The following is a 26,013-nucleotide window of genomic DNA, read 5'->3' as shown; positions in this document are numbered from 1 at the left end:
TGGAACTGAAACTTTTTATGACATCAGCCAATGGGTCTTTCCGTAGTTTTCTGTAAGTACTAGAATCAGATAATAAGTTTTCCATTTTTTCAACATAGGTATGTACTGATATATATATATATATATATATATATATATATATATATATATATATATATATATATATATATATATATATATATATATATATATATATATACATATATACAGTATATACATACATATGTACTGTATAATATATATATCAGATAACCCATGGAAAAGGCATGTAACCTATTAGCCTGCCTTGCTAGGATGCAATTCTACTATTTTAGGTTCAGCCAGCCTTGTGCTCGCAAGGGCTCTTGCTCTATGATAGCCCGCATAGTATGTCAGACTATCTAAGCAAAGTCTCGGGGATATCCCTTAGAAAAGCTCCGTAAGGGGGTAGTGCCGCCAATGAACCTCACGTGGTGCACTGTAGACATAACTAAAGGTTGTTTGCAGCGTCCTTCGGCCCCTACAGTATAACCAAAATTACTACAAACATGACTGTCATTAGCTACAGTGCCAAACTTCTTCCTGACTTATAATCCTACTAAAGCTGATCTGAATCCCTCAATTCGGGGTTCTTTAATCCGGTCATAAAGTCCTACTTATTCCTCCCACAGGCTTTCCAGAAGAAAGAGACGTTCCCGGACAAGTCCGACTTAATATGTCTTTGAGGAGCCAATAACAGTGGTTTTTATTTTTCATCGCATTGTATCACTTATTTTCATCCTTTCTGGGCTGGATATTTGGCATTTTTATAATTCATTTAGATGACTAGAAACTGAATCATCCTTATCCTACCCTGTTATAAAAACAGTTGAATGTATAATATCAAATCTTCATTTACTGCAGTTTTATTTATTTATTTATTTATTTTACTATAAATCATTCTTTACTCGTCATCAAATTTCAGTTCTTTCACACTTGTTACTTCTTCAGTGGTAGAAATGCAGAACACTAATGTCAAGGTGTTTACCCATTTTGAACTGGTAAAAGGAAGATATGGCAGCGTTTTTGCCACGCCTACATTACATCCCAACTTAGGTCAAGAGTTTATGAATCAAATCTAGGAAAAGTGGCAACGCCGACAACGTACTACATGTTCGTAATCATTTGGGTTTTACAGTAGATGCACCCACTTTTTATTCTTATGCTTTCCTTTCGTTCCCACTTCCTGTCTTCCATTTTGCTGGCCAACCACTCCAACTCCCCCTTTTCACTGCCTTAAGCGTTTCTTGGCTGAAATTGCCCCATTGCTCGGCTCTATAACGAATTTTCATGAGTCCGTTTGTCAGTCAGTCAGTCAGTCAGTCACTCACTCAGAAATGGTGGTTTTAATCTCAGTTGTATTGATGTAGAACTTATGCTATAACTTTTCTTTTATATAACTTTTCTTTTGTATTTTTATATTCTATTGAAGTATGTGCAATAGAATTTAAGAAAAAACCCAAAATATGCTAAGTGGATGAAGACAGGAAAAGATCAATGTCTACGAACTTCAAAATGATTATCCAGATGATGATGATTAAAAACTGTAATATAAGTGACCTGAAACTTTCTTAATCCATTTATAATATAGCACTGCTTTCCTCAAGGGAAAGCGTTTCCATAAAAAAAACGTTTTGAGTGATAAAAAAGATAATCAGTAAAATGTATTACTTTTCCTAATCCTTAATTTATTGTTGCTTAAATACCACAGCATATCTTACCTTACAGACCTTACAGTTTGTTCGGGTTGCCCCAGGTCCCTCAGTGTGAGGCACCTTTGATGTCTACCAGAGAATTGCTAACGCATCTTCCGGTATATTTTGCATCTTCCAATCTTGGATGGTCTGGGATGCATCTTAGATATATGTCGAGCTTATTCTTAAGCACATCTACGCTCACTCCTGTTATGTTCCCCAGATGAGCTGGTAGCGCATTGAATAGACCCTGCATTATCGATGCTGGTGCATGGTGGATTAATGTCCTGTGTGCTTTCCTTAGTTTTCCTGGTATAGTTTTGGGCACTATTAATCTACCTCTGCTTGCTCTTTCTGATATTTTTAGCTCCATGATGTTTACGGTAATTCCTTCTATCTGTGTCCATGCTTGGATTACCATGTAGCGTTCTCTTCTCCTTTCAAGACTATATAAATTTAAGAATTGTAGTCTTTCCCAGTAGTCAAGGTCCTTAACTTCTTCTATTCTAGCTGTAAATGACCTTTGTACACTCTCTATTTGTGCAATATCCTTTTGGTAGTGTGGGTACCATATTATATTGCAATGTTCAAATCGACTACGTACGTACGTTTTATAAAGCATAATCATGTGTTCAGCTTTTCTTGTTTTTAAGTGCTGGAACAACATTCCCATTTTTGCTTTGCATTTTGCCATTAGTATTGCTATTTGATCATTGCATAACATATTCCTGTTCAACATCACACCAAGGTCTTTAACTGCTTCCTTGTTTGTGATTGTCTCATTATTAGGTCCTTTATATGCATATAGCATTCCTACTTTATCACCATAGTTCATTGATTCAAATTTATCAGATTTAAATACCATCCTATTTATCTCTGCCCATTTATATATTTTGTTTAGGTCTCTTTGTAGCGAGTTCCTATCTTCATCACAAGCAATTTCTCTACTTATTCTTGTGTCATCTGCAATCATAATCACAAACAGTAATGCAGCTAACACCGTACCTTGTGGCACACCGGATATTACCGTAGCTTCATCCGATTTCTCATCGTTTGCAATCACCATCTGTTTTCTGTTTTGCAAAAATTCTTTTATCCATCTTCCTACTTTGTCCACAATGTTATGTTTTCTAATTTTTTTCGCTAATATATTATAGTCTATCTTGTCAAAAGCTTTTGCAAAGTCTAGGTAAACCACATCTGTATCTTTTTCATTTATCATATTTGTATATATGCTTTCATGGTGGACTAACAGTTGGGTTTGTGTACTTTTTCCGGGTACAAAACCATGTTGTCCTATATTGAACAATCTATTTTTCATTAAATGTTTCATTATATTTTTTTCATTACCCTTTCATAAACTTTCATAATATGAGATGTCAGACTCACAGTCTTGAACCACTTTTGAAAGTAGGAGTAATATATGCTAATTTATGCTCATTGTAAATCTTGCCTGTATCTATACTTTGTCTTAATAGTATTGCTAGCGGCTTTGCGATGGAATAAACCACTTTCTTTAACAATATGGCAGGTATGCCGTCTGGTCCTGCTGCTGATCCATTCTTAATTTCATTAATAGCCTGCACAATAGCAGCTTCTGTAATATCTATATCCGATAAGTATTCAATATTTTCATCTCTTATTTCTGTATCATTATCTTCATTATCAATTCTAGGTGTAAATTCACTCTATCTTTCTGCTAATATGTTACATATTTCCTTTTTTTCATTTGTTAATTGCCCTTCAATTCTTAGAGAGCCTATTTCTACTCTTATTTTATTCATCTTTTTTGCATATGAATAAAAAATTTTAGGGTTTTGCTTGATATTTTGTAGGGTCTTTTCTTCTAGGTTCCATTTTTCATTTTCTTTTGATTGTATAATCTTTTGTTCTGCATTTTCTGTTTTACTTTTTAGTTCCATCACTTTCCATGCATTCTTTTCTTTTGCAAGACCTTTTTTCCACTTTCTGATTTTCTGGAACAAGATCCTTCTGTCTCTTGATACTCGTGACTGATGTTTACTTTTTTTCTTCGGTATATATTTTTCCACTATTTCCTCAAATATTTTATATAATATATCGGTATTTACCTGTATATTATCACTTACAAATATCTTTACTATGTGGTGAGCCATTTTTCATTTCCTCTTCAGGTGGGTCGCCATGTCCATAACTCTGGGCAGCATCCTTTCAAAGCTTGAGGACAATGACTCCTCAGAAGAGCAACAACGAGGACTTCAGAATATCGACAAATACTCTTCGGGCATCTCGGTCAATGAAAAAATTAATAGTGATCTGTTTACAGAATCTTTGGCCAACATCAGTGACATGCGAGCCGCTCTTGTGGACTCACGCGATGCAGGAGACAGTAAGTGAAGAGCCTTTTAATTGTCCTGATGTCATTTTCATTCTTCTTCTCTTTTTCTTACTGCGCAATTCATTTACTTTACATCTACTGTAGTATCTAAAACGTTACTTTGTTATATGTTTAGTCGCATCTGTTATCATTTCCATGTTTTATCATTTTTCTTTGTATTTTACTGCACTTTCTCCTCTTGGCTGCATCTTCCTTTTTTTATTCATTTTTGCCCTGTTTTGCTTTATTGAATGAGAATTTATATGCATAATAATAATAGTATAATAATAATAATAATAATTATTATTATTATTTTTTTTTTGTTGGTTTATCACAGTTGTCCTATTGGACTGGGTGGTTTTTATAGTTTGGGGTTCCGGGTTGCTTCCTGCCTCCTTAGGAGTCTATCACTTTTCTCACTATATGCGCTGTTTCTGACAGCACACTCTTCTGCATGAGTCCTGGAGCTACTTCAACTTCTAGTTTTTCCAGATTCCTTTTCAGGGATCTTGGGATCGTGCCTAGTGTTCCTATGCTTATGGGTATAATTTTCACGGACATATCCCATAGCCTTCTTATTTCTGTTTTCAGATCTTGATACTTATCAATTTTTTCCAGTTCTTTTACATCTACTCTGGTGTCCCATGGTATTGCGACATCAGTGAGTGATATTTTCATCTTGATTTTGTCATTCAGCGTCAAGTCCGGTCTATTGGCACGTATCACCCTATCTGTTTTGATACCATAGCCCCAGAGGATCTTTGCCTGATCGTTTTCTATCACTACCTCAGGTTGATGTTCGTACCACTTATTACTGCAAGCTGGCTGGCTGGTGTTTCTTGCACAGGCTTCAGTGGGGGGCTCTTGCTATTGAATCATGCCTCATCTTGTACTGCTTCTGTGCAGGCGCCGGACATTTGTTTGCCATGTGGTTTATGGTCTCCTCTTTCATATTGCACTTCCTGCATATGGCGAGATGTTATTTCCATCTATTGTTCTTTGGCCATATCTTGTTCTTAGGGCCTGATCTTGTGCCGTTTTTTAGCATTCCTTCTGTTTCAATCTTGAGTTCCTTCTGTAGCCATTGCTATGTTTCATTGCTGGCCAGTTCTTTAGTCTGTCCATGCATTGGTTTGCTGTGGTATTCCTCTGTTCTGTTTTTCATTCTCCTGTCTGTAGATTTTTGGGTCTTCGTCTACTTTTATCAGTCCTTTTTCCCATGCACTTCTTAGCCATTCGTTTTTAGATATTGCCCCAGTGCTCTGCTCTCGATGTTGACGCAGTCCTATATGCTTAGTAGACCTCTCCCTCCGCCCTTTCGTGTTATATATAGTCTGTCTTTATTTGCTCCTGGGAGTAGTGCTGTGTGTATTGTCATGTGCTTCCCAGTTTTCTGATCTACACTGCGGAGTTCAGCCTTCGTCCACTCCATTATTCCTGCGCTGTATCTGATTACTGTTATTGCTATGTGTTTATGGCTTTCCTCATGTTTCCGGCTTTGAGTTTTGATTTTAGTATCGCCTTAAGTCTCTGCATATATTCTTTTCTAATCGTGTCCTTCATCTCTTGGTGTTTTATATCCTATCCTTCTATTATTCCCAGGTATTTGTATCCTGTCTCTTCTATATGTTTGATGCTATCCCCGTCTGGTAGCTTTATCTCTTCAGTCTTTGTCACTGACTGTAAGAACTGTATCTGGGGCATCAGGATGGAGTTTGGAATAGAAAAATGCACCTTGGTCAACATACAGAAAAGCAAAGTGATATTATTATTATTATTATTATTATTATTATTATTATTATTATTATTATTATTATTATTATTACTTCCTCTCTCAAAGGGACAAAGTCCTGTTGTTACTTGTCCTATTTACAAAGCTACTTTTTCTTCTCTAGGATAAGGACACATTTTGGCAGGAGTTCTTTTATGTACTTAACGAAGTTGCATACTGAAAGGTAGGTAGCTTAGTCAACATTCACACCTTGAAGTCCACTGACCACATATGTAAGCACCCTTAAGACACGTTTTAATGCAGTGCTGTACTGTCTGAGCCACCTGCCTTTTTGTACCAGTGTGTAACTTCAAAAGTATATAAAACAACTCAGAACCAAAATGTGTCCTTATCCCAAAAAAAAAAGTAGCCTTGATTGTCCCTCTGAGAGAGGAAGTAATGTATAATCAAAGAATTGACTAGGCGTATTATTATTATTATTATTATTATTATTATTATTATTATTATTATTATTATTATTATTATTAACAACAACGTACACACATTCAATAAGGCAAAAAAGGTCATAAATGAATCTAAGAGAAAGATACAACCAAGAGAAGAAAGTGTAGTCAACTACAGAGAAAAATTATAACACATTACTGTTAGTAATTGATCAGTTGCCTGTTGCTTTGATCATTCATATATATATATATATATATATATATATATATATATATATATATATATATATATATATATATATGTAGGAGGAGAAGGGCGCAGGAACACACACAGATCCAGTACATACATTTATTTGTCTACGCGTTTCTTGACCCGAGGTCACAATCATCAGGACATCTACAGTTATAAATTAAAAAGGGGCATTCAGCATACATAGTTAAAAATAAACATACACAAAAGCATAAAAAACTTAAAATAGAAAATCAATTAAACTTAAACAGTCACACCTCAATACATTTGCACATTAAAGAGCCAGTAAAAAAGACTTAAAATGAACTTGATAAAAAACTGAACTTAATAAAAAGGAATTTAAAAATAAACTTAAAGGGGAGAGCAGAAGGCGCGCACCTCTCAGGGTGAAAGAGGAAAACGCACTAAAAGAAAACAGCATAAAAACAGAAGGAGGAGGTGGACAAATATAAAAAAACAATCGAATCATGCTATGAACAGGGGAACAGCCGATGATTGGCAATTTAACGTCGGTGCAGTTCTTTTGATGTTCAGACTTTCCAAGAGAAGCAGCTCTCCAGGTTCATTAGCTTGGCCAGTGATTCTGAAGTTGTCGTATTTTATTGATGTCTTGCAACCTCTAGCGTGGGATCTTATATTTGAAAGTTCGGGATTAGACAATCTGCAACTTTATTGATGTCGTGCAGCCTCTAGCGTGGGATCTTATATTTGAAAGTTCGGGATTAGACAATCTGCAACCCGTACGATAACTCATGCCCATGTGAGAATCGGCCCTGACCTAACAATCAAAATTTTGCTAAACAGTTTGCTAAAATTATTCAAAAACATATTGGTGCTCTTAACATTAAATTAATACCAAAAAATCCTAAAACCATTGGTTCTTTGTTTCCCTTCAAGGATCGGCTCTGTCCCTTGATGACGTTGGGCATCGTATATGAGTACAAGTGGCCCGGATGTAGTTCCGGGAATTACGTTGGTTCGACTCTGCGTCTCCTCAAGGTCAGGGCCGATTCTCACATGGGCGTGTGAATTATCGTGCAGGTTGCAGATTGTCTAATCCCGAGCTGGTGTTCATTGGATTTTGTTTTTGAATGCTAATTATTATTTTGTTTATTTGATATTTATTGCTATTGTCACATTTTCATTATATTTGTGTGTATACCTTTGTAAATTGCTTCAAGATGGTCTAATTCATTATGGAATCTTTTCATTGGTCTGTTATGATTTAAACTCTCGATAATTTTCTTTGTGCATTCAATGTTAATGATTATACTTTATTTTGTTGCATACTGGTATGAGAAATTAAAATACCTTAGTAAGCAAGTTATTCCCATTGAGTGTTCTTTGGTTTGGAAATGTTAATCTTCCTTCTGTTTTCCCTTGCTGACATAATTATTATCCACTTAACTTTTTTCTGTTACATTTTTTCCATTACATCTTGTGTTACCCAACTTACAAGAGTATTTTGAAGGACTTTTCTTGTGTTTTTTTCTATTAGCTGTATGTTCCCTCGAGGCCGTCTGAGTGCACCAGACATTATAGGATGAACCCTATGTTCCAGCTTGCTTAAAAGTATTTCTCTTCTACAATTTGTTTGATTGTTTCTTGATATTTCGCACTTATCTCTCTGATACGCCTCATACTGTCCACCTCTGCGATCTGTTAGCTGTCCAGTGATCAGTTGTATATGTATGATACATTACATTTTTACTCTTTTCTTTACCTCGTGTCTCTTACTTTCTTGCACCTGTCAAACCGTTTTCCTCCTTAGGTATTGATATTTAATTTTTTTCCTTCCCATAACTGGGTCACCTGTATATTTTTGGAATTCTTTCTATTTTTATATTGGAGTTTTATTTGTCATTGCCCCATTGAGTATATAATGTATACTCATATAATTTGAGATTTGCTTGTTAGTATTGACTAATGTACAGTATATAGAACGTGTAAAACCCTATCACTGCAATTTTGTATGATAAACAAACCTTGTAAGAAAATATTACTTTTTACCTGTAAGGAGATGCGAGCACATTGCCTGATGTGCTCGAACAAAAACTCCAGCTCTCTCCCCCCTGAGGTCACACTCAACCAGTGCCAGCTCACTGTCAAACAGTTCCAGCCCTTACATGAAGATGCAGTTTGAAGCCACCAAGGAAGTGGGAGGATTGTTCCAGGTTGTAGTCTAGCACCAAATCAAACAGCTGGAAAGTATTAAGACTAGGGCACTGTGCAGGCACTTAACAGGACAGCCTAGAAGAGAGGGCATTTGGAACTGTTTGCCAAGAAGCAAGTCCTCTTAAGTGGGCTAGAACCAGCATTCTCTCTATATGTGAGATGACTGGAGGTTTTAAACTTGCCTTGTCTTGGTCTTCTTGTCTTGTCTGCTTTGCCAACCACGGGCTATTACTTAAATGATTGCCTCCAGCTCTCAGTAGTTCTGGCTTAAACATACACCCACATAGGGTAGCTATTAAAAGATCTGTTGCCCTAGCCTGGAAATATCTCAAACAAACAAATTATGTAAAACTTCAGTGATCATATTAGTACGCTTTTAAACATAAATTTTATACCAATATTTCACTAACATCGCACTAAACAATAACAAGCTTCTATATGAACATAATATGTTAACTAAAGTTCCAGAACTTTGCACAAAATGGAATACTTCATCTGGTCTCGAAATTGCAACATGGAAACGGTACACAAAAGAAAAATTCTCTATCACATAATCCTTGCTTTAACACATGCTCAAAGCCCCCTCGATTTTTTAGGGGGGATAGGGGAGTATGGCAGTAAGGTCTTCCTACTTATGCCATATTCAAGGCAAGAAGTGAATGAGTTAATGAATTAAATTTCTGCTGTGCATGCTTTAAACCAGGCCATCTTGTGCCAGATTGCACGGGACAATCCCTGTGCCGTAATTGAGGTGCCAGGCATCCAACACTTTTGTTGGAAGGCATTGCCAAATGCAAATAGTTTCAATGTTGTCGCTGCACATCCTTAAAAGTCTCAGCCCGTTAGAATTTGCAGTACTCGGTACAGCTTTCCATTGGATACATGCCAGGTAAACGTTATGGTTGATGGTACCCATGAAAGCCTACAAAAAATATGGAACATATGTAGATACTTGTAATAACCACAATGCCCTATTAACTTCTCGAAGGGGCATTGCAGTTATGACAGTTAACGTACATATCGGGTAAAAAAAGTTACCAGTAGCTAATATATATATTCTTACAAATATTTATACTGTTCGACCTCTCTTCCTTGATTTAGTTGAAATACAAATGAAAACAAAGAAGAGAAAGCACCAAAGCTTTCTCTGTGTAAAGCAGTTGAGGGAGGGAAGCCAGAGAGCTGGCTGTTGTTTTCAAAACACCAACCATCATCGATGGATTTAAAGTTTAGTTTAGGGACCTATTCACCAAAGTAGGTTTTACCAAGGCCACCTTTAGTTAGGATATACCTTAAGCTCACTTTACTATGACCTTCGAACTGGTGGGATTTTGTCATTTTTCAGGCTACCCACAGGCCATGAAGTGGGACGAGTCTTCCAAGCAAGTGCCCACGCACTTTGACCCGGCTCGGCAGTCCAGCGTTACCCTTGAGCACAGTCTCTCTCTCAATCTCCTCCCTTTGTTCTTTCTTGTGGAACAGCCGGGGAAATTGCCTTTCAACGAACCCAGGGCGTCTGATGCAATTGATCACTGCATTATCTACTCCAAGGTAAGTCTGAAGATGACAGTTACTCCCAATTCCTCCCTTTAGACCTCCCCCTTACTTCCTGTTTCAAGTTTCTCTCTTAAACAGTCACTGACTAAGGAAATCCTAGTAAAACCATATCCCATTTATGAAGTCAGCTTATATGAAGTACAATTAGTGTTGCCTAGTGAGAATGCATAAATTATCCGCCATGGTGTTAATGTAATATCCTTGATCTAAGATACATCCCTTGCAGTCAATTAATGATGAGTGAGAGGTCCTGGAATTCGAAGAGTTATCTGGATAAGTCTATTCCAGAATCGGGCACGCTTTGGAACCTGGCTGTAATCTTGTTTGAAGAAGTAGCAGCAATAATATACTCAAGTCCTGCTCATGAAATTGCTTATATGCTTGTCATAGGAGTTCATCAGCTATTGCATCATTCACTAACGTATGTTGAAATATTGCGTGTCCGAAGTGGGACCAGGTTAGAGCTGTTATTAGCTCCCTTAAGATTTTTTATTTCATTCACTTTTGTTGAACTAGATGGTTGAGTAATGTGGTTTATTTAATTCACATGTTCAAAATAAAGCAGTATATTCAGTAACCTAGTTTCAACTGGTGACCAAATCTAATTAAGTTAATTATCTGTCTTATTTTAATAATTAAACTCATCAGTCAAATGATCCACGTAACAATATATATATATATATATATATATATATATATATATATATATATATATATATATATATATATATATATATATATATATATATATATATACATATACATACATACATACATACATACATACACATATATGTAATGTATCTATGTATGCATGTTTGCTTGTTTATTCATTTATTAATTCATTTATTTAATTTCATTTAATGAATTTCTTTCATGTAATGTATTAATTTTTTTTTTGGGGGGGGGGCTACCATTAACTGAGTCAGAAGTAGTATTTTTTATTGAGGTTTTATACGTCTGTGGCTACTCGCCATTACTTCATTTGTGGTTTGAAAATATTTGTTGCTCCTCACGAGCCATCATAGTTGTCACCCTTGACTACGCCCCTGCACTTGTATGACTGACAGATTTCTGCCAAATGGAGACAAAGAATTGCGAACTCCAGATATGAGTCAGAACTTCGTGCTTCATTCACCCCCCCAACAGGTGGATTTTTGAAACACCCCTTTGCTTCTGCAACGTCTTGGTTCTCACAAGACCTGCCCTTGGAAACTGCAACTGGCCTAACGCTAACTGCGAGAGTGGTGGGAACGAGAAATCGTCTGTTCCCTGTTACTGAAAAAAGGAATCGATTCAGGTATTCCTGTGATGCCCACGGAATGAACTCGCTGTGCCTAATGGCAACCAAGCAATTAACATTCACGAAGGAGAAGTTTAAGGATACGAAATCGGTCGGTGATCGTTCTCTTGGTCGGTGATCGTTCTCTTGAAATCCAGAGTTCAGTTCTCCCCATTCCCTGGAACCAACGCCCTACACGGTAGGACCCCTGACATAAAGCCCTTTGCAGGTGACTCTGCACTACCCATGAGCTGCTTCAGAGTGCTTATGGAAGTAATCGTCAATGATGTATGGAGGGTAATATGGGGAAGGGCAGTGTGGGTGTTGGCAAGGAAGAGGGTGTGTTTATCACGCTTAGTACATATTTGTAATGAAACAGTTGATGCACTACTAATGAGCTGCATGCAGTACTATGCGGTTTATGCCTTAGCAACTGTCAGCTAAAGGAAGAAGGTAGATGAAACCCCTTTCTTGTGTTTTCTTCAACCAACCCTTACACAAATGTACAGACAGCTTTTATGTTTACTCACTTCATTCCTTATTGTGAAAAAGAACATTTTCTTAAAATATACACTCTGGATGGTAAACGCACACACACACATATATATATACACATTAAATGTATGTGTATATATATTTGTTTAGTTGAGTACGGATGTTTTTTTTTTTTTTCCTACATGGAGTATATTTTAAGAAAATTATATTCTTTATATTAAGGAAGCGAGTAAGCTTGAAAGCCGTTTATATCAATATAAAGGAAGTCTTGCAAGCATTTACCTTGTTTCCTTTATTTTGCAGGAGCGAGATCATGCTGGGGTGCCCGCCATACCCTGGTATTCATGAGTTTCCTGGGAATCTCTTGTGTGTATGCAATGCGGGTCAATCTCTCTGTAGCAATTGTGGCCATGGTAAAGTCGCAGCCCAAGAACTATACTAACAGTAGTGACTTAAGTGAAGTGTGTCAGCCTCCTGATGGCTACGATCCTAGTGATGATGAGAATTTAGTGAGTAATTGCAATTCAGTCATTATATGGTATACATTAGGTTTCATTTAAGATACTATCATTAAGCTGGACTTCAAGGCCTCTTTACGTTAGAAAATCATTACCAGTGTCTTATTTTTCGCTCTAGATTTCAGCATTCAGGTGTAAAAGTCCACTCATTTCCAGGAAGGTGAATTTGAATGGAATGAAGCGACCCAGGGAATGATTTTGGGCAGTTTTTTCTACGGTTATATTTTCACGAACGTACTCGGTGGTTGGGCCTCTGAGCACATTGGGGGCAAGTTGGTGTATGGTTTGGGCATCGTTATCACCGCCATTTTAACAGTATTGTCCCCTCTTTGCGCCAAATGGTCTTCGGGCTTATTCATCGCCGTCCGAGTTCTAGAAGGAGCAGCAGAGGTTAGGTGGTTAAAGTATTTCATCAGTACTGATAATACAAATGGCATGTTTTCTATCATGGGAAAATACTACAGATTCGCATACATAAGAAGCAGACAGACAGAGCTTGAGATACTGTACTTTCCATTTATGTACCTTCCAGGGTGTCACCTTTCCTGCCGCACATCACTTGTTAGCCAGATGGATTCCAGTGACAGAGAGAGCAAGGTTCACGGCTTTCGTATACGCTGGTAATGGCGCAGCCTCTTTGCTTTATTCTGTTTCTTCTTAATCTTTTGATAACTTCGAGGTTATTATTATGATACCTATTGTTAAGAAATTTTGTTCCTATAGCTTCCTAATGCATTATAAGACTTAAGCTCATTGGACAAGTTGTATGAAAATAGAAAATGTAACTCTTGAACTTCTAATTCATATTGTTAAGATCATTTTCTCATATTAAGTTACATAAAATGTGCTTACCTTTAAAGCCATAATTCAAACTTCATTTTTGTATTTGTAAAATAGTTTTCCTTCAATGTATCATTATCCATTTTAACTTAATTACTTAATTTTTAATGCCTAATCGATGTTATTGCTTCCCAGTTATTTACTGAACACCGTGTTTTTATGTAATAATAAAAGGAGTTGATAACTATAATTATTAATGTATGTCACATTCGGTTCAGTCGTTTCTATAAAATTACAGCTGGTCTTGGTATAGAAATTAAATCTTTACACAGACCACATGAAGTGTATCTACAAAATGAAGATACAATCTCAGGTTCTTCAGTCTCTGACCATTTCTAGTTGCTGGGGAGAAAAGCATTATTATGAACTAATTATGATTTCTTTTCTTTGGAATTAAAACTTCATCCCACACACAGGAAGTAGGCTAAAGAGCTTGTTTGTTCCTTTTAATGAAATTTCGAATGGAAGAATCTCCTTACAGGGTATTTTAAATATTGTTTACGCATTGCATTTACTAAAGAGGATTGAAGAAAAGTTTTCCATTATCTAATTCAATCAAAGTTTGAACTTATTTTGCTTATATTAACCACGAGAAGTTAACCAGTTTCATCATGTGCTCAAACTGATTTAGATTAGTTTCTTCAGAGTAACAAGACTAAGTGTTATCCATTTCCAACGCCAAACCAAATTTTCTACAGATTTAGTTAGTGATTTCATCCCAAGAAATTTATGACAACCCCTCCCCACAACCTGTATTTTGAGACTGACTGCCAGTCCTAATGGAGGAAATGAAGTTAAGGTTTAAACAGTTTTGTTACCCAGCTAGAAGATCCCGAGAAATTGATATCACCTAACAATATTCTAACCTAGGAAGATAGACCAGGCTACTCATTATGAATAAAGTTAGCACACATCAAAAGAGTATAATCATACAGACAAATTGTATCATAAAACATCTAAGCTTCAAAGCAAAATAGAAAATCTTTTTATTACAGGCTGTCAGTTTGGAACAGTGGTCACTATGCCCATTAGTGGCTGGCTCTGTGACACCGATTTCTTGGGGGGTTGGCCCTCTGTCTTCTACGTCTTCGGGAGCTTAGGGCTCGTGTGGGGCGTCGCTTGGTTCTTGATGGTTTTTGACAGTCCGCGAGCGCATCCCAGGATTTCGACCCAGGAAAAGAACTATATTATGGAAACCTGTGGTACTAAAGAGGGAAAAGTGAGTAAGGACATATTTCCCACTAATTTTGTCATGAAGCATTCTAACCTTGGTCCTGCAGTTTATTGATTTTAACTGTAATTTTTCTTGTATTTCCTTCAGTCAGTTACGTAAAGATCTCCAGTCCTGATTTTACCTATGGTTTTTCACTCTATACTTGAATCAGATTTTCACATTTTTACTTACAAGTACTTTTAGTGATTTTTTCATGTGTTCGTCTGTATATTTATTTTGTAATTATTCATATTTGACTTCCTAATCTCCTCATTTTATTCTTTCCCGGTCTTTACTTCGCAGTTCTTTTTATTCACTTATTTTGGGATAGCCGCTTATCAGTTACCCTACTTCATTTATTTTTTTACTCTTCTTGGTACATTTGGTCATATATTTTTGTTATAATTCCTCTTTTATAGGCACTTCCAGTTCCACTGAAAGCTATCTTTACGTCGATGCCTTTCTGGGCCATCATGGTTGTACATTTCGGACAAAATTGGGGGTTCTTCACACTGTTGACTGAGTTACCTACATACCTGAAAAATATCCAACACTTTGATATGAAAAGAGTAAGTTGTCTGTGTCGTGTTCATTGATGAATTTAATAACTGAAATAATTGAAGTACACGCACTTAAATAAATTTTGCATTCATAGTAGTGAACCAGAGTACTTGTACGGAAGATTAGGTTATCTTTTTCCTTTGGACACACACACACATGTATAGATAGATATTATAGTCTTAACACTTAGTAAAGAAATTTAACCAGATAAAACATATATCTCAGGTTATTGCTCTAGCTTTTGGTGAATGTTGAAGAAAACGGCTGATAAAAGATATTTATTTGCTAGTCATGTTTGGAATAACAATTTTCAGAGATGAACGGTAATTGGCTGACTGGGCCTGTGATGAATTCAGAATTCTACCTCTTTAGAATGCACCTGAGCCGTTATGGGTGAGGGCTGCCATGAGGGCGGACTTGCTTTGATTGCTGATGGCAGATTCTAGAACCTTCATTTTGTGAGGACGTGCTCAGAGAATGTTGTGGCCTCGCTTCAGTTAACACCATGTCCTGAATCTCTCATATGTTTGAAAATCCTGAGGCTCCGTTTGGATAGTAAAAAAAGTGTTATCTGATATGAGATGATTAGTACCATTGTTAATTCATTTAACTTATGGAAATTTATTTTTGTTGTTCAAGACAATTTCTTTGTTGTTTGTGGGACCTCTGTTGTAAACTGTGCTTGCTTTGTTTTTGGATCCTAAGTGATATACACAGGATGGAGTAATTGGGCCGTATTGCCACAAAATCTCAAATTCTTTTTCAAACACTCGATATGAACATATCCCAAGCCCAGTGAGAAAATATTGTTAGCAACAACCATAACCTTTACTGGAGCATCTTAGTAACTGAGGAATTGAAGAATGAGATTGCGAATATAGTTTCCTCTATCCAGTAAAGGCATGGCATACACAATGTTTTATTGGTTTTTGATCATAGAAAAAATCCACCAAGGTTTGGAAACATCTGGCAGTATTGCAGTTTTTTTTTCCTTTAAAGTATTCATAACAACAGCACCACTTGGCAAACAAAATTTCATGGCCCATGTATGTGTATATGAGATATATTGATAATATTAAACTAATCCATTCAGTGGTCTTGACTTGGCCGGAGTGTAAATTTTGGAGAAGTTTAAGGTTCTTTTGTGCAGAAGGGGGATGCTTTAGTGACGTTCCTCCACGATGATCCTAGAGTTATCAGTTTCAAACTCTATCTTCAAAATTGTAGAAGTTATTCTGGGTCAAAGTCCCCCCCAAAATTAAAAAGTAGCAACAGTCTAAATTCCCATTTAGTGTGGAACTGTTATTTTAGTAGTGTATGTCCATTTCTACAGAATGGCCTACTGTCAGCCCTGCCATATTTTGTGATGTGGGTGGTCAGCTTGCTATACAGTCAGCTGATAGATCGCCTCTACGCATCTGGTAAGATCAGCACTATAACTGTCAGAAGAACTTCCATGGTCATTGGTAAGTATTTCTGTTCTAAGTTTTTGTATGTTCCACCTCTTATGACGGCCAATAATAGATAATGTTTTGGGGTTGAGGATAGAATAGAATAGAATATAGACGTTAGGCCAAAGTCCAAGTGCTGGAACCTATGAGGTCATTCAGTGCTGAAACAGAAATTGATAGCAAAAAGGTTTGGAAGGTGTAACAGGAGGAAAACCTCGCAGTTGCACTATGAATCAATTGTTAGGAGAGGGTGGAAAGTAAGGTGGAAGAAAGAGAATATGAACTGAGGCACAGTAAAAGGAAGGAAAAGGGTTGCAGCTAGGGGCCGGAGGGCCGCTACAAAGAACCTTAAGTAATGCTTACAGTGCACCGCGTTAGGTGTACTGATGGCACTACCCTCTTACGGGGAGGGTTGAGGATAAGGTTAGCTCCCCTGCCATGTAGAGAAAAAAATAAATCACACATTTTGCTAAACCTCATCAAAACGCTGAAATAAATCATCTTCAGAGCCATCCTTCTTGCCAAGTATGTGTGTGAAAATTATCTTAAAAATAAATAGCTTTAGATATGAAGCAATGTAAAGCTTTCCGCCTATTTTATACTGTAGGTACATGAAGTAAACATTCATTTAGTTCCTTCTAAGTTTCTACAATGGCAGAGGGAGAGCAAGTTGTCAAGACTTTTAGGATTATGACAGTATAAACCATGTATGTATGTATACTTACTAAACTTTTTTTTAAGGTATCTATGGACCTATGGTGAGCCTTGTAGCCATGTGCTTTGTGAACTGTAACGAAGTTTTGGCAATGGTGGTGCTGTGCTTGGCTGTTGGGTTGAATGGAGCTGTATATTGTGGCTATATGTGCTCCCATCAAGACTTGGCTCCCAATTTTGCTGGGATTCTCATGGGATTTACTAATACTGTATCCAATATCCCAGGATTCATTGCTCCTTCCATAGTTGGGCTCATTATTAATAATAATGTAAGTACTGAATGTTCAAAGAGATTGTATTCATTTAATTATTTTAGTATTAATAACATTCAGTTGCTCACCAAATAAAATTTTTTCATTAATATCCTCAGTTGCTCACCAACTTGATGATGATGGTTATTATTATTATTATTATTATTATTATTATTACTTTGTCTCTGACTGTCTACACAGGCTGGTGGTTATAGTGTGGGTTTCCATGTTGCCTCCTCCTCCTCCTCCTTTGTTACCTATTAATTGATGCATTATTCTAAAAAGCCATGGTGTATTCAGATTGCATTTTGTCAGTATTTTTTTTTTTACATGTTTGGCATGCTTTCCATCCCCCATTTTCTCTTGGGCACACACACACGCACTCTCTCTCTCTCTCACTAATGCTACTACTACTACTACTACTACTGCTACTGGCATGTGTTTCAAGTGTCATCATACTTGATAATCATTTTATGCCATATTATTCTCACCAGCAAACGTTGAGTGCATGGAGAACTGTCTTCCTGATTGCAGCTGCTATCTACCTGATCACCAACACGTTCTATTTAATTTTCATATCAACGGACACACAGCCATGGAATTTTCCACAAGAACATGACTCGAAAGGTGGGGCCATTTATTTTACTGTGTTTATGTAATTACCAAACCTTGATGTTTATCACCAGTACCAATCACTAATATTCTTCTTAATATGATTTTTGAATATTTTATAGATATTTTTTATTACTGTTTCTTATTTGTAGTGATGGCTGCCCTTTGTAGTTGTTCAGTGTCAAGGGTTCAAATTTTGAGATGATTGTGACTTTACATTGCCTTAACAGTCTGGTCTCTCACCAACTTCACTCCCTGACGGTGCTTCTACACCAGTGGGCGATAGACCAATCAGTAGACCTCTCAGCCAGGTATATCCTAGGCAAGAGGAATGTGGTGGCTGTCAGACCGAGTCATCCTGGTCAGGTCTTGGGGACAGAATGGTCCTTACATCAGGAGATAGCAGACAGGCTCTTCCTCCTTTGGGGAAGGCCAATGACAGATCTATTCACAGTTCCCAGAGAGATCCCTCCATGGCACAACCTCCTCTGCCAGCCTCATGTCGAGAGATATCACCAGTTGGTAGGGTCTCTGTCTTTTCACAGCTGGAGACTATCCAGTATCTCCTATGAGTGAGAGGTTTTTCTCACAGATCTTCCTCAGTCATGTACCAAGGAAGACGGGCCATCTACTGTGATTGGTTTCGTCGAAGCAACTTCTGTTCAGCAAATAGCAGATTTCCAATTTTTTCTCCAGAGGGAGAAACATCTTTCTGTGCCTGCCATCAAAGGCTATAGGGCTGGCTCTGTGCCCAAAAGATGCAGATCTGTCTTCTCATGGGAAATCCTCAGTGCCACTCAAAAACTTGAGCAGTCTTGTTCTCCTAGAGAACTTAAACTCCTAGTTAGACCTGATTCTGTACTCAAGCAGGCTCACTCGAGTCCATGAATCCCGTTACGACAGTCATCTGACAGAGACTTGACCTTAAAACAGCTCCTCTTACTGGCTGTAGCTTCATTGAAGAGGAGTGGATGAGCCCAGGCACGTTTCTTCTCTGATGTTAAACACTAAGGGGTTAAACCAGAGCTCCTCGAATTTGTCCTGGAATTCGTGGCTAAGACTTAAAATCCTTCAGCTCATGATGACAGGTTGGAATCCTTTTCCATCTCATCCTTGGGAGATTTTGTTCGTAATGACCCAGGTGAATTGCTCTTGTGTCTTGTCAGGGCACTGTGTGGTTACCCAAAAAGGACTCGTCTCTTCAGGCCGAGATGTCGAAGACTTTTTGTAAGCAAGAAAGAAGTGTCCAAGAGTACCATCTTCTGGCTCCGTGAGGTTATTAGACGTGCTTATAGCTCTTCTACAACCTCGGATTCTAACACAGTGCATGTAAAAGCACATTATTTTTGAGGTTTAGGCCCTTCATTAGCTTTTAAAAAGAACTTATCTGTTCATAGGATTTTGAAGGCTGGTACTTGGCTTCGTCAAACCACCTTCACATCCTTCTATCTACAGGACGTTGCCCACAGGTCTCTGGACACTTTTTCCTTGGGTCCGGTGGTGGCTGCTCAACAAACTGTATAGCGCATTCAGTGCCCATAGCATGACATTTTGTATCTTTCCTAAGATGATGGTATGAAAGTGAGAGTGAATGAGATGACTGGTCTTTTTCCTTTCCCTTTTTCCTTTTCTTCTCTACGTGCAGCAGTAGGAAGATTGATCCATCATGAGCTGGACTGGTTAGGTACAGGCAAGTGAGTGGTCATTCTGTATGAGAAAGTTTATTCATAAACGAATATTTCCTTACAGAAGCTAGCCCTTCCTCTCTCTAACAAGGTGGAAGAGGAATGATGACAAACAAATTGGTGGCTAACATAGGTGTGTTGTCTTGACAGATATATATCTCTTTAACTTCCACTTATACAGTGTCCCTCCACATTGTGTATTAGCCCAGTAGTCTGACCATTTGATAAACTATTTATCTGACAAGTCAGGGGCATATGTCTCCTTCCTGTGCTTTGGCCTAACCAGGAAATGAGACCAGATGTGCTGAACCTCCAGCTGGTTCAAGACTTTCCTTTCTTCCCACCAAAAGTGAGTCTATCCATGACTTTTGTGTGTATGTGTGGGCTGTACAGCATAAATCTTAGGAACCTCTAGCTTTCTTTCAGCTGAGAGAGTGAAGCTGCGAAGCTAGTTGGCTGAAGAGAACAAATTACAAATTTGTTAAGATTAATTTTTTTGATCATGAATAATAAATAGCTTATATGCAGTAACTTTATGTTGTGGCTTCATACTTTCTTCTTTCCACCCCTCCTAACACCCTTACTGTCTGGGGTTATTAATTTTGTCCTAATCCCTGGCCACAGGAAGCAGAAGCACAATTGTGGCAAGGTTTTTTATTTAATTTTTTCTACATTGAACAGTTGATTCCATCTTCATCCTTATGCAGGAAATTCCCCCGTAATTTCTTTGGTTTTCATTTTCCATTTTCATTCGTTAAAAGCAGTCATGTCAGGCAAAAATGCAGCCTTGAAGGACAAATATTGATAGAACCTTTCAAAGCAATGCCAAAGGGATGATGGCTTACAGTAGACTTCATTAAAAGTTCATGGAAGGAAATAAAGACAGCATGTTTGGGCTTACCCTCAAGCAACGGAGCTCAAATCGGATAACTTTGGAAGGCAGTGGCATAGCCCAAGATCTGAGAACATATGCTTTGAATGCCACTTGGCAAAAGTTATTCAGTCAATTAAGCAAATCAAATTAAAATGTCAGTCAGTAAATCAAACATCGTCCTGACATTTTCTTTTCAGAATAGCAGATGTATTAGTTTGGCAATAACATAAATTCATGTTATTTGGTGGTAGTTATAACCAATACATCTGATATTTGTGTTTGTTATAATTAGTTTCCCTTTTTATTTGTTTGCAGATGAATCTAAGAAGAGATATTAACTGCAATATCTTCAAGGCCTGTTGGATATCGAATCCAGGTCAGTATAATGTTAATGTATTGGTGGCATCCTTTAGTCATCATCTTCAACTAAAGTCTGCCAGAGTTCATGTAAAATAAACTCTTGCAAAAATCCAATTCATAATCATTTACAGTATTTGTCTATAAGAAATTCAGTCTTACTAAACGTGCCCAAATACTGAGCGTTATGTCACATAACTTTGGAACATGACTGGCACATTTGTCTCGGACTGAGAGGGTCTCATTAGTGCTGTTCATTTGTAAAGTGGTCAGAGATGAAGGTATTTAATCAGCTGTGAAGAAAAGGTATTCTTCAGGTTCCTAAAGATAACTAAATTCTCATTCTCATTTCCAACTGAAGGCCATGTGAAAACATGGCACTATTCATGTAATAAAAATGAGTTCTAGCATCTGCATTGACTGAATATTAGAAATACTGTATTCCTACTTTAGTGAACATTCTTCTGTCTCTACCACTGATGGGTGATATTATGGGTTAATTCACTATAATCCAGTGTGTCTCTGAACCTAAGCAGTGACTAGGTACCTGGTTATTGTTTGCACTGGGAGAGGGTAAATGGATGCATGAGGCATGAAATTTAGGCTACCAAGGCAAGCACTGAGGCACTTAAACTATGCATTGAAAAGAGGGAGCTGTAGTGGTTGGACAGCAGTGTAGAGATATCCAGAAAATAAATGAGATGAAGTACAAGCATCAGGAGGTGAATCTGGAAGCCCCCCAACTGTTCCACTAAATAGTATTATGTGTAGTTAGACAGGATGGACAGCAAGATGGAAGAAAGGAAGTGGGAATGTACTCGTAGGTGAAATGTAATGGAAAAAGGTGAGTGCAGTTAGGAGCCTCAGCAATGCTGCAAATACCCTCTACTAATACTCACAGGGCACTGCATGAGGTGCACTGACAGCATTATTCCCGTGTGGGATGAGAGAGAGAGCAGTTTCCCATTCCACCAGGGTGAAACTATTCCTAAGATATTCATGAGGAATTCTCTGTCTCTCTCTCTCTCTCTAGCCATGACCACGATCAGGTCCTTAAATCAGTTTACCTAAATGACATCCACTATTCAAGCAGGAATATTTTTCATGTAATGGGCAACAGAATGATGAATCTAATTCATTAATGTATGTCAAATCTGGCAGAAGCAAGGATGGAAAAAAAAAGAGAGTAGCCGCTGGCCTTGAAGGAAGTAAAGTGTGAAAAATGCTTCGAGAGGAGATAAGGTAAATATAGTAGGGAAAGAATCCCAGTGCTTGGCAGATGAAATGTTATACTCCTCAAAATCACCCTCATCTCAAATTTGCTTTTGAGAATGCTGTCAAGTAGTAAGAGTTAACATTGTCTCATGAGACTGCAGTGTTGATTGAATATCTTTCACTTCTAGTATTGTGTCAGATAACCAAGTTCTGAGTCTGTTGAAAGGCTTTCAGCATTAATATGTCAATTTTATTTGTTCTGCCACAAAAAGCCAAGTTTCATGTTTATCATTTCAATGTATGTAATTTAATATGTGAATGGTTAAACTGCTTTAAACCTGCTGCAACAGTAATATGATCAGCCTACTGACTGGTATGGATTTTACACCGTGCTCTATCAAGAAAGCCCAACATGAAATTCACATAATGACAGATTTTCTTGATGGTCAATCTAGAATTAAATTTTGTTAATTTGAGTAGGGCAACATCATCACCATCATTAGAATTATCTGTGTTCTGGCACCCAAGGGATGCAAGAACTCTTTGAATATGCACTGGATCTCTAGTTCTTTTGTCATTTCTTTCAGTCCATGCAGTTATCATCACATCCTCCCCAGCCACTTTTCTTTGATTCCTGATGTTCTCTAGCATAAGTGACTCACGCAGTTGTGAAACCAGGGAATTCCTAATCAACATACCAATCAGTCTAAGGTCACTGAAGTGTCAGAGAATTTGTAAGAGTCAAGATTGAGATAGTTTGGTGAGGGAAGGCGATAATGAGCTACTTGTTGCTGGAGACACTGCGAATGATCGAAGTTATGGGACAGGGAGAGGAAGACCTAGAAGAAAATTGAGGGACTTAGGTTTTGTGGAAACAGAAAGGAGAGACAAAGGAACAGTTGACCTTAATAGATTTTTAAGGGAGGCCACAAGATATAAATATACCCAGGTAGTCCTCATAAATTTAAAATTTCATTTAGATTGTTATCGGGAAAAACGGGTTCTGTTTTAGACATAAAAAGGGTGTGATGATAACAAAAAATTATATGTGCCTAAGACACATTCGGCACTTTTTCGGCGATTTTGCGTGGGGGTTCATTAGCGTGTCCGAAAAGGATCCTGGGAATTACCATTCACAATTTCGGTTATCGGCGCTTGCTTCACTTATTATGATCATTTTATTTTCAGCGCCAATACCCTCCGGAATTATCGGCGCCGATAAGCAGAACGATACTTTTTCTCTCCGCGATTCCCTCTAAAATTGCAGATTTTCCACTTGGCTTTTTCCGCTTCTAGAAAGCAACCCTTTTTACATAAACCAAATCGCTGTTAACCGAGCCCCCAGTTAACTGTTACAAATGGATGGTACGCCTGTATGTGGAAAATGCATTTCGTCCAAAACAGCAACCTGGTGTTAGGATTGTTGAGAAGAAGAAACACTTATCAGTGTGTCCCCACAAGGGGAATTATAAGGATTATTGGTTTTTTATACCTCTTGGTTCACTGCAGGTTGATTACAGAAAGGAGAGATAAAGCACATGCCATCAGCCCAAGATATAAATAGTATGGTAGTCCTAGCAGCACTCATGTGATTTTACCCTTTTACTTTACCTCCATTCTAGATCCAATTCTCCCATCTTGCTGTCTGGCCTTTCTAACCATTACTTCAGTGTGCATTTTTGTTGAGAAGAAGAAACACTTAGTTTCCATCTGGTTGTGATCCTTGTACTGTAGGTTTCATCTTGTTTATTTCCTGATTCTAGATCCACCTTTTGCTGCCCAACCACTAACTCCCCTTCTCACTTCTGGAAATGCTGAATCTTGTTTATTTCTGATTCCTGGTGCCCACTGGAAATGCTGCTTGTTTGTGTTGCCTAAATTTCATGATTCATTTATTTTTGATCAATCAGTCTCCCAGGTCCTTTTGTATGTACGCACGAATATTGATTTATTTAAAATCAGGGATGTATCTGCAGAATTAATTGCTCCTGAAATACTTGTATGTACCTGTAGCTATTTATGCTAACAAGATAAGTAAAATACTGTATACAGTATAAAAAACATAAACATTGTTTCTCTTTAAACATAACCCCTATTTATTTATAAAAAAAATTGAGAGAGAGATATTGCATAAAAGGCAAGGAAACAAACTTTGTAAGTTGTGATGCATATGTTAGTATACTCTGTACAAGCACACATATTGTTACTGAAAAATGTGTAACATTACTGTATGTTTTGTATTAAATACTGTACAGTACATTACTTGACAGCATTAAATAATGGCCAAAAAAAAAAAAAAAATGAGTGAGAGAAAGGAGGAGCTGGCCCCCACAAAATATGCAGTTTCCTAATGTGCTACACAAACAGAAAAGCATTGGTTGCATGTGTGCTTGTATTTGGTCATCATCCACCTTCACAGGCAGTCAGGAAAGCACTGGTGAATGTGAATGCATTTTTTTTTTTATTGTTCACTGTCCACCCTTGCAGCCTTGGTTGTGTGTGTGTGTGCGTATGTTAGTTCAGTGTCCAATACCTCTAGTGAGAGGTCATCTGCTTGGCATGTTAGGTCCACTGCCCAATAACCTTGTCTACTTACTAGATTTCTCCATTAAGTACTAAATATTTTCATTGATTTTATTGGACTCAGGAGCTATTGAGTAACAAAACCCACTATGTTGAGGTGCCACATGCAATTTGCAATGTGTATACGTCATGCTAAAAATAGTTTCTGACATATGTAAATACAGTAAAAATGATGTATGTATAAGCAATGGTATATTAAAAATAGTAAGGGACCAAAAGATACTTATTGATTCACAAATAAAAATAGGGGGCAGATGAATATACATGTGACCATTTAACGTAGAAATTTTATGTAGTTGTTCAGAAATAATAATGTAAATTGTTTTCACTGAACGTCTTATAAGTTTTTTATGCCTTTGTTGTTATATGATAATAGGACACCCTGTTGACAGAGATATCATAGCTTTGTCAAACGAATGTGCATCGGCAACCGAGGAGACGTCCTATGAGGAGATCCCCTATGATGACAACAGTAAGCTACTCAATAGAGGAGTTGTCCCGTGATGATAGGACACCCCACCTTTATTCATTGCATATATTGAAGTCAAAGAGAATTACATCTGTGGAAGCAACAAACCATGTCAGCCACACGCAATGGGATTTCCACTCCTCACTCCCCTAGCTGGAGAGAGAGGTAAAGGCTATTGAGAAGCATATTTGTTAGTTGTTTGGAACATATAAATGCTGAAACAGCTTGACTGCAATTCACCTGCATCAAGCCATTTCCAGCATATGATGTGTCATTCTTCAAAACCGTCCGCAGGTAGAGAAGAAAGGAAAACAGGGAAAGAAAAGAGACCAGGCATCTCAATCATTCCCTCTTCCACACTGTCATCGTAGGCAGGATACAAACTGTCCTGCCTGGATTGGATGAGATACAAAATCTGTTGAGCAGCCATCACCAGGTCTAGGGAAAAAGTGTCCGAGGGACCTGTGGGCAAAGTCCCTCTGGAAGAAGGAAATGAAAGCCGTCTGACGAAGTCAAGAACCAGCATTCAAAATCCTATGAACAGACAAGTTCTTCAATGCGAGAGATGTCATGTAGGCTGGGCTACTAATCCCATCAAGTTCTTGAGGAACACGAGATATTTCCCCATGTCGTTAGCCAAGAAAATCCAGAGGTGTCTTGAATCCTTT

General features: G+C 37.7%; 1 protein-coding gene across 7 annotated transcripts in view; it reads left to right on the top strand.

Moving 5' to 3' along the window:
• Positions 1–24,360, top strand: part of LOC136825467 (putative inorganic phosphate cotransporter) — a 51,854-nt gene extending 27,494 nt beyond the window's left edge. For 4 of the 7 annotated variants that reach the window (XM_067081968.1, XM_067081997.1, XM_067081986.1 and 1 more), the window contains exons 2-11: positions 3,866–4,080; positions 12,306–12,511; positions 12,677–12,910; positions 13,053–13,140; positions 14,356–14,579; positions 14,993–15,142; positions 16,468–16,600; positions 17,327–17,568; positions 18,045–18,177; positions 21,037–22,241. In XM_067081968.1, the coding sequence (XP_066938069.1) occupies positions 3,866–4,080; positions 12,306–12,511; positions 12,677–12,910; positions 13,053–13,140; positions 14,356–14,579; positions 14,993–15,142; positions 16,468–16,600; positions 17,327–17,568; positions 18,045–18,177; positions 21,037–21,059 (1,648 nt within the window). In that variant the 3' untranslated portion in view covers positions 21,060–22,241. Of the gene's footprint in view, positions 1–3,865; positions 4,081–12,305; positions 12,512–12,676; positions 12,911–13,052; positions 13,141–14,355; positions 14,580–14,992; positions 15,143–16,467; positions 16,601–17,326; positions 17,569–18,044; positions 18,178–21,036 lie in introns of all 7 variants that reach the window. The other 3 variants (XM_067082014.1, XM_067081972.1, XM_067081976.1) reach the window with 3 other exon arrangements.
• Positions 24,361–26,013: the final 1,653 nt, after the last annotated feature.

This window comes from Macrobrachium rosenbergii, chromosome 3, assembly GCF_040412425.1.
Source record: "Macrobrachium rosenbergii isolate ZJJX-2024 chromosome 3, ASM4041242v1, whole genome shotgun sequence".
Lineage (NCBI taxonomy): Eukaryota > Metazoa > Arthropoda > Malacostraca > Decapoda > Palaemonidae > Macrobrachium > Macrobrachium rosenbergii.
Note: the sequence above shows the minus strand (reverse complement) of the source record. Positions and strands in the feature narration are given on the sequence as shown.